The sequence below is a fragment of the Silene latifolia genome, chromosome Y (genome assembly GCF_048544455.1).
Source record: "Silene latifolia isolate original U9 population chromosome Y, ASM4854445v1, whole genome shotgun sequence".
Lineage (NCBI taxonomy): Eukaryota > Viridiplantae > Streptophyta > Magnoliopsida > Caryophyllales > Caryophyllaceae > Silene > Silene latifolia.
Window position 1 is genome coordinate 177,054,954 of NC_133538.1, and position 16,486 is coordinate 177,071,439.

The window sequence follows — 16,486 nt, forward strand, 5'->3', positions numbered from 1 at the left end:
AGCGTCTGTTTGGACTCAAACTGAGCCGTCTTGTCATGAGATGGACCTTAACGGTAGTTTAGATCACTTTGAGACGTGATTAAATCACGTTGTTTTATTGTGGTCGTAATTTGAATTTTTGACCTGTTTCTGCTCGAATTGGCATAAAGTTGACTTTTTCGGGCTGTGAAAAATGCCCAATTTGAAAAATGCCCAGTTGACCTGTTACTGATTATTTTTTGCGGACCTGTAGACACCTCAAAATGTCTACCTAGCCTTACGGGTACCCCATGATGAGGCTAAAACTAAATGACTTATATAAAAATGACAATGTTATAATTAAAGGCTCTTTACACTTATTTCCCGATAAACCACATAAAATGGCCGAAAACCACCCTTTGTTCCTATTCAAACCATTTCATATTAAGTAACTCTTTGAATCTCGAGTTGTTTTATGGAAATTATTCAAAAGGCATATTATTGGCCTAAAACCAATACGAGAGAAGGCAAAAAGTTCATTTAGGAGTTCCGTTTGTTTAATTCGCCAAGTTGACAGTCATTACTTATACTTGGGCTATAAATGGCAAGATTGATTGGAAAATGGAAATATACTTGTGCACATGTGAAAATCAAAGTCAAACTCCATCTTGGAGAGACCCAATTTCAACCGAATACAGCATGAGACTTTTTCTAGGACTCTACAAAACTTGAATCCCCAATGCTATAACTACTACATACATACACACGGAGGAACATACGGCGACACAAATATACCAAGAAGTCCAAGGTCAAACCCATAATTCAATACTTTTATATTTCGTCTCAAATATACTATCCCAGTTTCAAATCAAACCACACAATAAAATCGTCCCACTTTTGATACAAGCGCATAAGAGCCGTTAATTTATGACAAAGTCGATAATCTTTCATAGTCAGCATCCAAATAGGTCTGAGGGTACCAATTCAAATAAGTTTTCTCTACTTTACTCTTTTATCTATTTTCTTTATTCCTTTATTTATGGTATATTTGTATATAATCTAATTAGCTAACTTGTACTTATATATAATTATATCGTCTTGTGTATAAAATTGTATAATTAACCTTTTTTATTGTTAGTTTCGTCAAATATATAATATTACAAATAAATAGTAGAGCCCGTCAGTTTGATGAGCGGTCCGGGTGCCTAACACCTTCCCTGACCGTACCTTTACCCTCGAATCCGCAATCTTTGGTTTAGGACGGAGTGACGGATCAGTCCCCATACCAGGGATCAAAAGGGGCCTTTTCCGTTTAACTTATTTTTGTATGTTTTTTTATAAAACCTACTAGCGACTCCATATTATTTACTTATTTCAAAAAGGATATTTTTTTAGGGATTTCGCAGTGGCGATTTCGCTGGGGACTTATTAAAAGGGTAAGACTTGAAATCTATTTATAATATTATATTTTTGACGAAATTGACTTATAGTGTGTTAATGGATTAATTCGTTAACATATTGCAAGCGTAGCATGATTAAACAATACTTATCTTATATTGTTAAAGTAGTTAGGTTGATGCGAAATAACAGGCAGGGGATTAAAAATTTTCTCTCTTTGTGAGAGTTTCTCTCTTTGAGAGTTTTCTTTTGGTTTCCTTCTTTTCCCGGTTTTTTTACGCCTTTCTAAAAATAGATTAAAACCTTGCCAGGCTTTATCCTTTAACACCAAACTTTATCCGCCTACCTCTCCACTGTAAAGCCCCCTTGTTTTCCTACCCCTTTTTTTCACCTTGCTTATCCGTCCTTCCCTCTCGCATATGTGTCGCTTATGTGTCGTTTTTTTCATCCTTCTCTGTCCATGTGTCAGTCTACATGGATTACCCAGCCCTAATTTAAATAGGTTTACCTTGTTTTGTTAACCTCCTCCACCCTGTTTTTACCTTTCATTCCCTGTTCATCCGCCACTCTGTTTTCTAACACTCTTCCCCTGTTTTTGGTTATGGCTTCTTCTTCTACCTCCACCCCGCCTCCCTGCCGTGCAGGGGCTTGTCTGCAACTTCCACCACACTTGTGTGTGGATTTCACTGACGTTGATGACTCACTTACGCTTTTAGGGCAGCTGCAAGATCAACGTTATCTTGATATTGTTCGGATTTTGCAGATAGTCACGGCTAAGTGGAAGTTGAATGGTACGGTTTCTGTTCGTCGCTTTGAACCTTATTACTTTTTCTCGTTCTCTTCAAAGCTTGACTACAATTACTTCCGTCACCGTCAAACCGTTAACCGGATGGTAGCTGCTAGTACTTCGTCCCATATCGCTTACTTCGACGGCTGATAATCTTTTATTCCATATTGTTCCAATATGGATAAGGGTGAAGCATCTTCCCTTCCATCTGATGAATACTTCGGTGGCTGCCTTCTTGTTGTCTCATGTTGGGGATGTTTGCGAAGAAGAAACTTACCCTTCTTTGCTTCCACCACGTAATTTTGTCCGGGTAAAGGTTTGGATTGACCTGTCCAAACCGTTGATTCCAGGTTGTTTTTTGGCGTTGAATGAGCGTGAACATCAGTGGGTGTCCTTCTCTTATGAAGGCGTCTTCAGGTTCTGTAAATCTTGTGGCCATGTTGGTCATCGTATTTCGTTTTGTCCGCTGAGTAAGGCTGCTGGTGCACGTGCTATTCGGGCACGCATGGACGCTCTCACTGCAAGTGGTTTGGTGGTCCTTCACGGTCCACCTGGTACCTCGTTCTATTCTACTGAAATTATGGGACTACCTCCTCGATATAAGTATTTGAACTCGTATATTGATCTCACTGTTGATGGTGATACTGTTATTGTGGACTCGGGGGGTGAGTCCCCTGTTTTCTCATTTTCGAGTTCTGACTCGGATGATCCAGATGAGGCTGGTCCGTCTTCATCAGCTCCCCAGGAATTCCAAGTGTTTGATGATAATTCCCGCGAAGTTCTTTTAGAGACTTTCCCTGTGCTGCGTGGGAGCTCTGCTTTCGACCCACCTTCTTCCTCTAGGCGGCCTCCACCTTCAGCTGCTGTTCATCCACCATCCCCGTCTTTCCGGATGCACGTCCCAGAGGACGTGATGGAGGACACTCCTATGTTGGGTCTTCGAGAACCGAGGCTTCCTTCGCAGATGATTGACATTGGATGTCTTTTTCGTGATTCGCTCGCTTCTTCTGCTGCTACTGTTATGGAATCTGTGGAGCCTGTTTCTAGGGCGATAAAGATGGTGTATGCACGTAAGGTAATTTCTGCCTCTAGCTCTTGTAGTCGACGTCTTTTTAAGCATAAGAACAGGGTTAAGTTTTTTGATTTGGAATATAATTCGAACTTGGTAACAATTGATCCTGAATGGTTACTAAGTCCGTCTTTGGTTCCTCCTTTTTCTTATGCTTCCCCTGTGTTTTCTAATGATGTTGATGTTCTTGTGAGGCCCAACGCTAAGCGTTGTTTCAGTTCTCTTGGTTCTGACAGTTTGGACCATTTGCCTCCCAAGCGCGCTCGTCCAGATGAGCTTTTTCTTTCTCACTTTGTTTCTCATCCCTTACCGTTTTCTCTCTTGTACTGTTACAGCGTTGCAGGTTTGACAGCGACAGGTCTGGTGGCGGACCTTAATTCGCCACCAGGTTTCCGATGACTACTTTTGCCTGGAATTGTAGGGGATTAGGAGAGATGGATGATCCTACAATTCCGTTTTTGTTTTGGTGTATCCAGCAATATCATCCGTCAATTTTGTTTTTACAAGAAACTATGACTTCTTTAGCATCGGCTGCCTCTAAGACAGCCCATCTTGGACTCCCTAATTTTTGTGGCATTGATTCAGATGGACATAGTGGGGGTCTTCTTTTACGGTGGGATGACTCTGTTGTACTTAGTTCTGTTACTATTCACTCTCGTTTTATTTTGTGTAATTTATGTTTGAATGTAAATAATGGTTGTACGAAACATGATATGTATGTTATGTTTATCTATGGTGAACCATGTATCGACCTTCGTCTATCTCTATGGAATAATATTTCATCTTTAATTTCGGGTCTGTCCCCCTTTCTAATTATTGGCGATTTTAATCAGGTGGAAATGCATTCGGATAAGTTAGGTGGGTCACATATCATTCGCGGTCAACAGGATTTCACCAACTGGAGATTTGATAATTCTTTGCTTGATGTTCCTTTCTTTGGTCCCCTTTTTACTTGGATGAATAATAGATCCGATGATCAGCTTATTATGGAACGCCTTGATCGCGCTTATGCCAATTCTGAATGGCTACATCTTTTCCCTGCGGCATCTATCATGCATCTTCCAATTCTTGTCTCGGATCACGCTCCAATTATCCTTAAGTTTTTCCATCCTTCAAGGACCTGTAAACGCCCGTACCGTCTTGATAACTGGTGTTTAGGTTCACCTGAGATTGCCCATATCGTTGCTTGTGCGTGGGCGCTACCTGTTACTGGTTCTCCGATGTACATTTTATCTCGCCGCCTTGCGTCTGTTCGCTTTTCTATTATGCAGTGGGTGATTCATCACCGCCTATCCCATGGTATTAACTGGTCGGAGATTCAACGTAAAACACACTGCTCTGGTACGGAGATCATGGATACTCATTCAGCAATGAATTTTCAACAAGTTCGTTCTGCACAACTTCAATTTTTGAAGTTACAGCATGATTACTGGTTGCAACGGGCTAAGTTGAAGAATTAGGTTCTTGATGGTCTCCCGTCACGGTTCTTATATTCCCGTGTCAAACAACGAGCTTCTCATCAGCGTATTCTTGCGTTGCTTTCTAGCTCTGGAGAATGGCTTTATACGCCAGCTCAGATTTCGTTGGAAGTTACTTCTTTCTTTCAATGTCTTCTGGGGGCTACCCCCCCTCAAGATCCTGGCTCTCCCCGAGGTTTTATTGCCCCTTTGCTTGACTCACTGGATCTTCCAGTGCTCAGCTCAAGTGATTGTTTACTGTTATCTGCTCCTTTCACGGAACACGAGATTATATGTGCTCTCAATGGTATGGATGGGTCCAAATCACCTGGCCCTGATGGCATAACCCCTAAGTTTTTCCAGATGTTTTGGCCCCAGATTGGTCAGTTGGTTGTTTTGGCTCTTCTGCGTTTCCTTAATTCTGGCGTTATGCGGAAAGAGTGGAACAACACTCATATTATTCTTATACCTAAAGTTGAGAAACCTGAACAGATCTCTCAGTACCGTCCTATCAGTCTCTGTAATGTTATTTACCGGCTTGCTTCCAAGTGTCTTGCCAATCGCCTCAAGCTTGTTATTTCATCTATTGTTTCAGACTCTCAGCAGGCGTTTGTTCCTTCTCGACTTATGTCAGACAGCTGTGTAATTACTCACGAGATTATGCATTATCTAAACAAGACAAAGAGAGGCTCTGTTTCTTATGCTGCTTTGAAGCTCGATATGCATAAGGCTTTCGATCGTGTTTCATGGACTTTTCTTATTGCGATTTTGAAGAGATTCGGCTTTCCGGTTTTCTGGCAAGATATTATTTGGGAATGTATTTCAACTGTTACATATAATATCATTATTAATGGAGAGCCATCTAGTACCTTTAAACCTTCTTGTGGACTGCGTCAAGGTGATCCTCTTTCACCTTATTTGTTTATCATGTGTATGGAGATTCTCTCTTGCCAGCTGCGTACAGCGGAGAAGTCTAATGCGATAAATGGCCTTAAGATTTCTCGGTACGCTCCCCCCATCTCGCATCTGTTCTATGCTGATGATGCTTTTATTTGCTGTAAGGCAACTCCATCTGCTTTTGAGAATCTAAGGGATTTGCTTCGGTGCTTTGAGCTTGCCTCTGGTCAGATGATCAATTTGGATAAGTCTTTTATTAAATTTAGTCCAAATGCACCTCCTGATTTTAGGACTCACATGGCGTCCATTCTGAAGATGCGAACATCTGTTTGTTTTGGGAATTATTTGGGAGTCCCTGTTGATATTCCTTCTAAGAAATCTTTGTTGTTTCAACCTTTGGTGGATAGACTTACAAGCCGCATCCTAACCTGGTCTTCTCTACACCTCAGCCAGCTATGTAAGCTGCTTATTATCAATACTATTATTCTGGGTTCAATCCGGTTTCTTATGGCTTCTATTCCCTTTCCTGTTGGGATTTGTAAGAAGATCGACTCTTTGATTGCTGCTTTTTGGTGGCGAAAAGATGCTCGTCAAAGATCTATTCACTGGCTTTCTAGAGATTGTCTGCAGCTTCCTCGTGCAAATGGTGGCCTTGGTTTGAGATCTGTCACTTTATTAAGCCAGGCAACTCTTTTGAAAAATTACTGGCGCATGCAGAATCAACCATCTGGTTTGTTATCAAGATTTATGGTTCCAAAGTACAAAAAGGATCTGCCTATTCCTTCGTCAAGATCAAAGGTCTCTCATCCTTCTTTTTTCTGGTCTGGATTATGTCGCGCTGCTAATGCTTTGTCTCCTGGATTCGCATGGAAGCTTGGGAATGGTTCCTCAGTTGATCTGTTTTCCAGCCCTTGGGTGAATGGAACAACTCCCTCTGTGCGTGTATCTGCATCTTCTTCTGCCACGCCGGTTCTATCTCATTTGATTTCGGACTCTGGAACTTGGAATCATGCTGCTGTTTATCGTTGGTTTCAACCTCCTTGTGCCAGATCTATTCTTGCTATGGAACCTCCTCATATTGATATTGATGACTTCCTCTATTGGAAGTACACGGAAGATGGAGTCTATACAGTTCGCTCAGGCTACGACTTCTTGTTATCCCACATGCCTACTTCCTGCTCTCCCTCGTTTTACTCTTCTTTTCCTTGGAAAGTTCTTTGGAATCTCCGTTGTTCTCCTAAGCTCCCTCTCCTGGTTTGGCGTATTGTACATAATATCCTTCCTTCATTAGATAATCTATCTGTCAGAGGCCTTCAGGTTAGTACCTCCTGTGTGTTTTGTCACTCTTCTCCAAAGTCGTTAAATCATCTTTTTCGTTCGTGTTCTGTTTCTAGACATGTTTGGCTTTCTTCGCCTCTTGGTATTAATTCGGTTGCTAACCCATGGGTATGTTTGCAAAAATGGCTTGCAGATTTTGTTGTTTTTTTCCACCGAAACACTGCGCATGCTGATCAGTGCCTTCTCCGTTTTCTTTGTATTATAAAGGCTATTTGGATGGTTCGTAATTCGGTAGTCTTTGACAACTGCAGTCTTGATCCGGTTCAAGTGTTACATTTGTCGGACTATCTTTTTGCATCTCATTCCCAGCTGTCGGTGTTTTGGCCTTCCTTTGCTAGATCTTCTATCAAGATTTCAGTTCCAGTCTTAAACCGTGCTCTGTTTTCTTCTAAAATAACATACTTTATTCCAGTTCACAGGTTACCTCAAAGGGATTGCTACACTGTTTCTTCCTTGGATACAATGGCAGGTAATCCAGTTTTTCAGAATGTGAGGGCTTACACGGTGTTTGCAGCCTCGACAAAAGGCCTCCTTCTCACCATGTATAGAGCTCACTCAGCTTCACAGACTTCTGTTTCTTTCAGAGTTACATCAAAAAAATTATCCTTAGTTCTGGCCTCCACAACGCCAGTACCAGTCGAATTGTGCCACACGTTGAGCACAATTCGTAGTTTCCTTCGTCTGTACGTTCACTGGTCAGTTAGTCTGGCCACTGGCTAGGTTGTATACTCTCTGGTTACATTTATATATATGCAGTTCATTATTGTCAAAAAAAAAAAAAAAAAAAAAAGTTAGGTTGATGCACCCTATTTACTCTGACTTTTGTTTTGTATGATGGAACGCAAGTCTTTTGTTGCAGATGAACTCATATTGGCAATATATTGCTGCTACTATACATGCATTATTACTTGTAGTTTGATTAGTGCTTTTTTATGTTTGATTTAGTTTGCACGTTTTATTTTGTAAAAAAACAAGGTGTAGGCTCCGCGCAAGCCAATATTACGCTATTTAAGCTACCCTAATTTATCCTCGGTAAATTGCGCTGTATACTTAGAACGTGCATTCGACCAACTAGGTCTTACACGCATTTTCCACCTCATAACGTCGTGTTTTGGCAACTCGCTTGGTCCAATCGACTAGGTGAGCACAAAAGCGAAAAATATCCTCGTCTCATCGCGTGCTCGCACCGCGGATGTAATGGTATTTTAATGTCATGAGTACCCAATTTACAACCCATAAACCTAACCATAGATCTCGTAGAACCTTTAATTAGGGTCATTTATATGTAACACCCGCAAATTTCTCATTCTGACATTTAAAATTTATTTAACCGTTCGATTACTTTATTTCATATTTTTAAATTATTTAATTTAATTAACCTCCTTTTGAACATAAATTTTATAAAATTTACATTCTTACAAGCTTATTTATATAAAATAAATATTTCAGTCGGATAATAATAATTGTGACGATAATAATAGTTCTCCGTCTTAAGTTATAGACACATTTCTGTCTAGCAGGATCGTCGCATTTCTCTTATAAAGCTATTTCAATTCGGACCAACTCGACCGACAACACTCACTCTTACACTCTAACTTAATTATTATTATTATTATTATTATTATTATTATTATTATTATTATTATTATTATTATTATTATTATTAGTATTATTAGTAGTAGTAGTAGTAGTAGTAATATTATTTATGTTTGTGTGGTCATGTATGCACCCGTCCCACCCCCTCTTATCGCCTCATTTTCCTTCTTTCTTCTTCCCCTGCGAATAACAACAGCAGCTACACCAATACTCTAACTCCATTGAAACCCGTCACTTCCAACCTCAGATCCCGCCTCCATTCTCAACCAAATTCGATAAATTTTACACCAACGGCTTCCTCTCCTCGTCCTCCTTCTTTGTATGTAAGAAAGAGTCCAGCTTTCATCTTGTTTCATTCGGCCGTCTTTCGAAGGATGCGGATTTTGGGTTGATTTATTCCATTTTGGGTTTGGAGTCATCCCTGGGCAGTTCCTGTGGCATTTAGGAGAGCAAAAAAAGGTAATGGTGATAGGTTACTCGACATTATGTCAAGATTTCGTGTTTATATGTGGTAGTTTGTTACTAGTAGTATTAAAGTGTGAATCTTTGCATCTCTTTCTTGGACTGTTTTTGAATGATTGAATGTGACGGAATACTACGAGATTTTCAACTTCAATTGCAGAAATTACATGACCTATAGTTAGTTGGCAGTGCATATGTTTAAATTAGAGATTTGTGTTCTTCTGTCTCAAAAGCTCCGTATATCCAGATGATGCTTTAATAACTATTAATCGTAAATGGTTTTCTGCGTCTTCAACCTTCTAACTGGGTTAATCTAAACCAACGTTTTGTTGTATGTTAGACTTTAGTATATTAGCTGTCTGAGTTCTTAAAATGGACCGTGTTGGCACGACTTTATTCGGTTTCATATACTGTTTTGGCTCGGATTTCTAAGAAGGAAATTGGACTGTTGTGGGGATGGTATAATGCAGATCTCGGGACTGTTTTGGGCATGAAAATGGTGTCTTTCGGGACTGTTTTTGGGCGTAAGAATGGATGTTTTGACACGGTTTAAGTAGCCTTATGGGGTTGTTTTGGGTAGTCGGAATGAGGGATTTTATGGACCATTTTTTGACAGTCGAAAGTGATGGACATATGGGCTGTTGTCGCACAGTTTTTGGTGTCCCTGTGGTTAGTGTTGAATGCTGTGACGTGTGAGTTAATGAATTTCCGTCTCAAGTATGCTCATAAATCCGTATTGGTATAATATTAGTGTAATAAGTATATTTGTGAGATGGGATAATAGTGGAATGATTTTTGTTGACAAAGATGACGGGGAAAGCTTATTGGAATTGACACCTATTTGAAGTAGTAAGCAGTAAGGAGTTATTGTTAGGAATTGAATTGTTTACAATTCATGGGAATTGTTATACGTAGCAGGTGTGTTAACAAGCATAAGAGAGTTTAATTTATTAATTATGGGAAAGTCTGATTGTTAAGTGTTGGCGATAGCTATGTGTCCACTTTGGATTCATATTTAAGAACACTATTGACCTTGAGATACATTATGAGAATTGAAATTTGGAAGCTGAATATCTTTTTGATAACTTTCGTATTGTGTTATTGTTGTCGTTCCTTTGTCCCTTGACTCGTGGGTGAGTAGCTTAGAGTTCTACTTTAAGTGTTGAGCACGGTTCATTATTGGACTTTTTGACAATATCGATATTGAAATTGAGATGAAAACTGTTTACTGGTATTGGGTTATGGGTGCTTTTGGCGCCAAGTTTGAGTTATTTGAATTATTTAAATCCCGTCTCATGCTTTATATAACTTAATTTGTTAAATATTGTTTATTTGTATATTTTCCTCACATGATTTATAATTGTGGAATGCATTATTTAATTATCGTACTCCTTAGGATGGCCACGGACAAGCTGCAATACCAAACGCTGGTCATTAATGGCGGCACCAACATCCTTCAACAATCCGGACAACTCTCGAAGACGTTGACAGTATGCATCGAAGGAGGGTAGATTTGCGAGTTTGAGATTGTTAAACTCAAGCTCAAAGCTGGCGGCATGGGCTCCTTTGTTATTGAGGAAAATATTCCGAACACGATTCCAAGCCGATTGAGCAGTAGAATCGTGTTCGAGAATACGGGGCAGCAGTTCGTCTGACATGGTGCCGTAGATCCATTGTAAGACGTGGGCGTCGATCTCGTACCACCCATCGTATAAGGTATCATCTTCGGGAAGGGGAGGGGTGCCGTCGATGAGATGTAGAACCTTATAACCACGAGCATGAAGCGTAAAAAGGTTTACCCATGAGGCAGAGGAAACCTTGGTCCCGTCAAGAACACGCACCTTATTTTGAATATTTGTGACGGTGTAGACGGGATGGAGAGATGATTTAGGAGTAGGTTGGTCAAGTTTGTCATCGCCAGACATCGTAGCATGAGGCTAGCTACAGTGAGAATGGATAGGCCGGAGGAAAGTTTTGCCGGGGGCAAAAGACAGGAGAAGAAGAGAAATATTGTGACCTAAACTACTGATATCATATTATAATGATAATCCTTAATTTATTTGGGAGTGCATTAGTATTACGTATATATAGTTACATAGTACAACTATATGAGCTAGATACAAGGCAAGGATAATTCTAACTAAGTCAACAAGATATTCTAGAGAATATACTATCAAAACCATATATACAAACAATTAAATAATATCTACTAATAGAGATCTCATTATTAATCTAAAAAAATTTCATGCGTACATAATTGCGATCATGTTTAGCTAGTTAGAACCTAAAAATCTTCTACTCAGTTTTTTTTTTTTTTGTTTCTTTTGCTTTTATGCAAGTTACATCATCTCGTGTAAATAAAGTGGGTCTTTCTTTATGACAATTAATAAACCATTATTAGTTTGTCTTTCATGAATATTGTAAATTTTCTACACAACTAGCGTACAAAATGGGTCTTGCAAATTTATGTTCATTTTTTTTTTGAAAGGAAACACCCGAAGGTATTACTCGACTAATAAACGATCAAACGAAGCAGCAGTGTTCGCAGAAGGTGGTAGACCATCCTCCCAAACTACTCTACCAAGAGTACGCGGACTACAGTGAGCTAAAGCGTGAGCTACACAGTTATTAATACGACTAGCATGCAACCAAAAAATAGACTGAAAATTAGAACTAAAATTCACTATATCATCTATAATCAACTAGAAAATGCTCCTCCCATATCTTCGAGCTTGAATAGGTTCAATCACTTGTAGACAATCGCTCTTCACTTCCAGCTTTTGGACCCCTCGTCGAGCAGCTTCCTCCAAACCATCAAGGACCGCAATCGCCTCAGCTATATGTGCTTCCCAAACCTGTTGACGTGCAATGGACACGCCCCACAGAACCTCTCCTCGGCTATCACGGCACACAATTCAAGTGTCAACACCCTCGCCTTCTTTAATACCCGCGTCCACGTTAATCTTAACAAAGCCTTCCCTCGCCGCCTGCCACCCGTTAGTCTCTTCCCCTGCCCCCCGTGAGGTTGACCCCCTGCACCTTATCCCCTTCTCCATACCTCCACCCTCGTCTAATCCCTCACTTACAACATCCCTCACCCTTCGCACCACCTCGGCCGGTTCCACCCTAATATTGTCAAAAATGACGTTGTTTCGATGCTCCCAAATAGCCCAACACCCCACCATAAACCACTCACAATCCTCATGCTCATCTCCTTCCAGCGAAACTCGACCCATTCCCGCACATCCTGACCCCTCCCCTCTGACACATCCTCCAAGCCCAGTTCATCCCAAACCCAAGAAGCCACCCCACAGTCCCTGGAAAGATGAATGCTAGATTCAAAGGCCGAATTACAAAAAGAACATAAAGAGTACTCACCTCCTACCCGGGCTGCGATGTTTGCTCGTGTTGCCAAAGCTTCACTACACATTTTCCAGAAGAAGAGCTTCACGTGGGGCCAAACCAAAACTTTCCAGAGCCGATTCCAGAGCCAACGATCCCTCGTGCAGTCCGATGAACCAGCCATATCCGCTTCATCCTCCACGAGCATTTTTTACGCAGTGCGCACCGTATATGACCCGTCTTTTTCAAGTCCCCAATACCACAGGTCCCTCGGCCTATTTAAGCTAAGGCGAATATTTCGAACCCGATCCCTCTCAAAAGGAAGCAGCAAGAGCTCTAACTTCTCTTCATCCTAACCCCTCCCATTCGGCTTCATCAACTCCGCGACCATCAGCTCCTCATTCCCATGTGCACATGGCGAAATAGTCCAGCCCGAGTGGGAGCTTGGCAGCCAAGCATGTCCCCAAATTTTCGTATCATTGCCATCCCCAATTCTCCTACGCATACCACGCTCCAAAACACGGGCTTCGAAGATATTACGCCAAGTATAGCTCGGGTTGTACCCCAGTGAGGCCGTCATAAAATCATTGTCAGGGAAGTATTTTCTTTCATAATCCGTGTCCACAAACTATCTGGAGTAGTTACCAATCGCCAAACTTTCTTGCCTAACAAAGCGAGGTTGAACAAGCGAAAGTCACGAAACCTCAAACCTCCTCTTCCCTTCGGTCGAGCCAACTTCTTCCACGCCACCCAATGTATACCTCGCTTATTCTCCTCATGCCCCCACCAAAATTTTGAAACAGTCGATCTCAGCTCATCACAAAAGTTTGCGGGAATTTTAAACACACTCATCACATAGGTAGGGAGAGAATTGGCCACATCCTTTATAAGAATCTCCTTACCAGCCCTAGACAAAATTTTCCCGCGCCACCCTTGTAGTTTTTTACAAAGTTTATCACGAATAATATCCGTAATAACCTTTTTCGATCGGCCAATCACCGGGGGAAGCCCCAAATAGCGGGCATGTTCCTCCACTTCGACCACCCCTGGACAATCTGCCACTCTGCTTCTTTGTTCCCCATTGACCCCCTTGCTAAACGAGACGGTAGTTTTATCCAAATTTACAAGCTGTCCTGAAGCCTCCCCATAACGACGTAATATATCATTAATAACATTCGCCTCATCCAGGTTAGCTTTCACGAAAAAAACGCTATCATCGGCAAAGAGGAGATGAGAAACAATAGGTGCCGAGGGAGCCACCCTAATGCCATGAATCGCATCATTCTCGATCGCCCGTCTGAGCATATTGGATAAAACTTCCGCACACAAAAGAAACAGATACGGGGATAGAGGATCACCTTGACGTAATCCTCGGCTCGGTTGAAATTCCTCTGATGGTGAATCGTTATTAGAACCGAAAATGTAGCAGTAGAAACGCAGTCCATAACTCGTTGCACCCACTGAGTGTCGAATCCCATCCGAATTAAAACCCGCCTTAAGAACCCCCATTCCACCCTATTATATGGCTTAGCCATGTCGAGCTTGATTGCCATATGTCCCTCCGTCTGTCTATTATTCTTCATGTGATGAAAAATCTCTTACGCAATCAAAACATTGTCGGAAATAAGTCGACCCGGTGTAAACACGCTTTGATTTTCCGAAATAATTTCCCCGAGAAAAACTTTCAGACGGTTCGCAAGCACCTTAGAGACTAAATTATATGCCACATTACAAACACTAATAGGCCTAAAATCACGAATTTTATCTGGCGCCTTCTTCTTTGGAATTAAGACTATATGAGTCTTATTGAGTCGAGCTGGAGACATATGACCACGGAGGATTTCGAGCACTGTACTCACGACATTAGACCCAACAACCTGCCAATAAGATGAAAGATTATAGATCCTAATTAGACTCTCTAATTAAAAACAAATTATCTCATAATATGTTCATTTAGTGATCTATGTAACATGCATGCAAATATAAAAGCATAAAATTAAAGATTAAGGAAAAACAATTTCCTTACATTGATATTTATGGTAATATGGGCACAATCAAGATCTCCTATCTTAATCGTTCTTGAGTTAAAAAGAAATGGATGATCCTCCTTGAAAAACCTTCAATAAGAAAGTCTCCTTCAAGTTGCACCCAAGAACAAAACACCCAAAAATTTTACAAGTATTAACTACTCCCTCCGACCCAGACGAAAGGTAACATGGTGAAAAATGGGTTATTTAAGAAAAGAGGTAAAAAGGAGGGGCAAAGATGGAAAGATTGGTGAGTGGGCCACATAGGTAGTGGGTATAATTAAATGGGTTTAGGTGAGTTAAATAAGGAGTTAGTGGGTGGGCCACATGATGACATTTGTGTAAATATGAGGAGGGTATAAGGATTATATTGTCCAAAAACATGCCATTTATAGTATGTTACCTTTGGTATGGTTCGTCCATTTTAGGTAACTGTTACCTTTGGTCTGGGTCGGAGGGAGTAGATACTAGTAAAATTTACCCTTGATAATATTTGTAATATTACTAACACTCATAGTAATAATATTTTTGATTACTAACTTCTTAGTAAATGATGTATAATAATTTTTAGGGAGATAGACCAAGTTTTGTTCACATGCAAAAGTGAAGTAATGAAGTGTAGAAAAAATGAACAAAAGATGGAGTGTAAGTAGAGGAAGTGGCGGGTGGAGTGTGTGTAGTAGAGTGTAGGATTAATTTTCCTTATTTTATTGTCCAACACATTATGACACACATAATGATCACATGACAATTATGGAAGAAAAATAAGCAAAGTGTAATGATCATGATCTTCCACTACACTCCATTTACACGGTCCAATGTACCATTTACGGGTCCATTTTGGTTCTCATATATGTCGAACAAATACGTGTAAATTTTATTTAAACATCGTACATGTTTAAATTCTTCCAATTAATTTCGTCCAAATCACTCCATAAATATACGTGTACCGCTACACATATTATTATATGTACTAATATTAATCACATTAATCAATTAGTACAATTTTAGTGAATTAACAATTAATTAACTAAAACTCGTCTCATAAAATTTATTATTTAATTATCGCGTAATTAAATAATAACTGCTGCTCCTCGAGTTCGCAACTCGAAATCTCCCTAAAAATAATTGACTAACCTTTTAGTCTATAAATCAAGGGACTAAATAAATTGTATCTCATACAATTAATTAGTTGTCAATTGGGGTTCGTTTCCTTAGGTGTGACCGAAAGGGGTCAGTTGATCACCGCTGTCTCACGACAATAACATCAAACTCTAGTCAGCCAACCGTTACCGATTTACGTTAATCAACTGACGAGGATCAAATAATTAAATATCTGATGATATTCTTTTAATGAGATTTATTATGTAAACGCACTATTGTAGAGGACACTAACTCCAACAATCTCCCACTTGTCCGACACAAGGTGTGCGCTACCAATTCTCTTGTCCGTTTTAATCTCCGACTCAATGCAAGGTGTCTTTCAGGTCGCACTTGCACATGAACATATCGCGAGTGGTTTTCTCGATCGGGAGTGTGACTACCTGATCGGAAAAATCTCTCACAAATTACTTCCGAGCGTAGCCACGCATTTGTAGTCATTAACTGCTTGAGTGGCCTTGAGATATAGTTACCCAACGTGGGTGGACAATTCCTGTCTGCCCTATCTATCCTATTGCACAATACAGATTACCATGACCTAGTAAATGCCCTTTGGCCTCCTTTCACGACACGACCTAGGACAAAGACCAAAGTCACTCGGAAACTACACTTGCTCAGATAATAGTCTCCAGTCAAAAGAATCGACTCATTGGAATATCTTAGAGATCCCTGCCATGACCAGGCGTTTATAATAGAACTAAGGGATTCTCTAAATGGTCACTGTCCGGCAAAGTGTCACACACTCTGCCTATGTAATCGACTAGTCATCAGGTATGACCTCATGGTGTTGAACAACCATCAATCGACTCACAATCTAGTCACTCTGAGACGTCACCTCATTAAGTGACTAGGGACAAAATACAATGTTCATCTTATTCACTTGAATAGTGTTCAACATTGTCTCCACAACTTATTCGGATAAACAAGGTATTTAAAAATTTAGTCACACTAAATAAAAGATTCATAAAAGAAGGAATGCGAAAACAATGAATGT

General features: G+C 40.3%; 2 protein-coding genes across 2 annotated transcripts; one reads left to right on the forward strand and one right to left on the reverse strand.

Annotated features, from left to right (window-relative positions):
* The first annotated feature begins 3,724 nt into the window (after positions 1-3,724).
* Positions 3,725-7,624, forward strand: LOC141629503 (uncharacterized). Its single transcript, XM_074442493.1, has 2 exons — positions 3,725-4,644; positions 4,759-7,624. Exons 1-2 carry the CDS (start codon positions 3,725-3,727, stop codon positions 7,622-7,624), a joined length of 3,786 nt encoding a protein of 1,261 aa, XP_074298594.1.
* Positions 7,625-10,338: 2,714 nt separating this feature from the next.
* On the reverse strand, positions 10,339-10,887 carry LOC141629504 (uncharacterized). The gene has a single exon (XM_074442494.1). It carries the CDS (start codon positions 10,885-10,887, stop codon positions 10,339-10,341), a length of 549 nt encoding a protein of 182 aa, XP_074298595.1.
* Between the last annotated feature and the right edge of the window lie 5,599 nt (positions 10,888-16,486).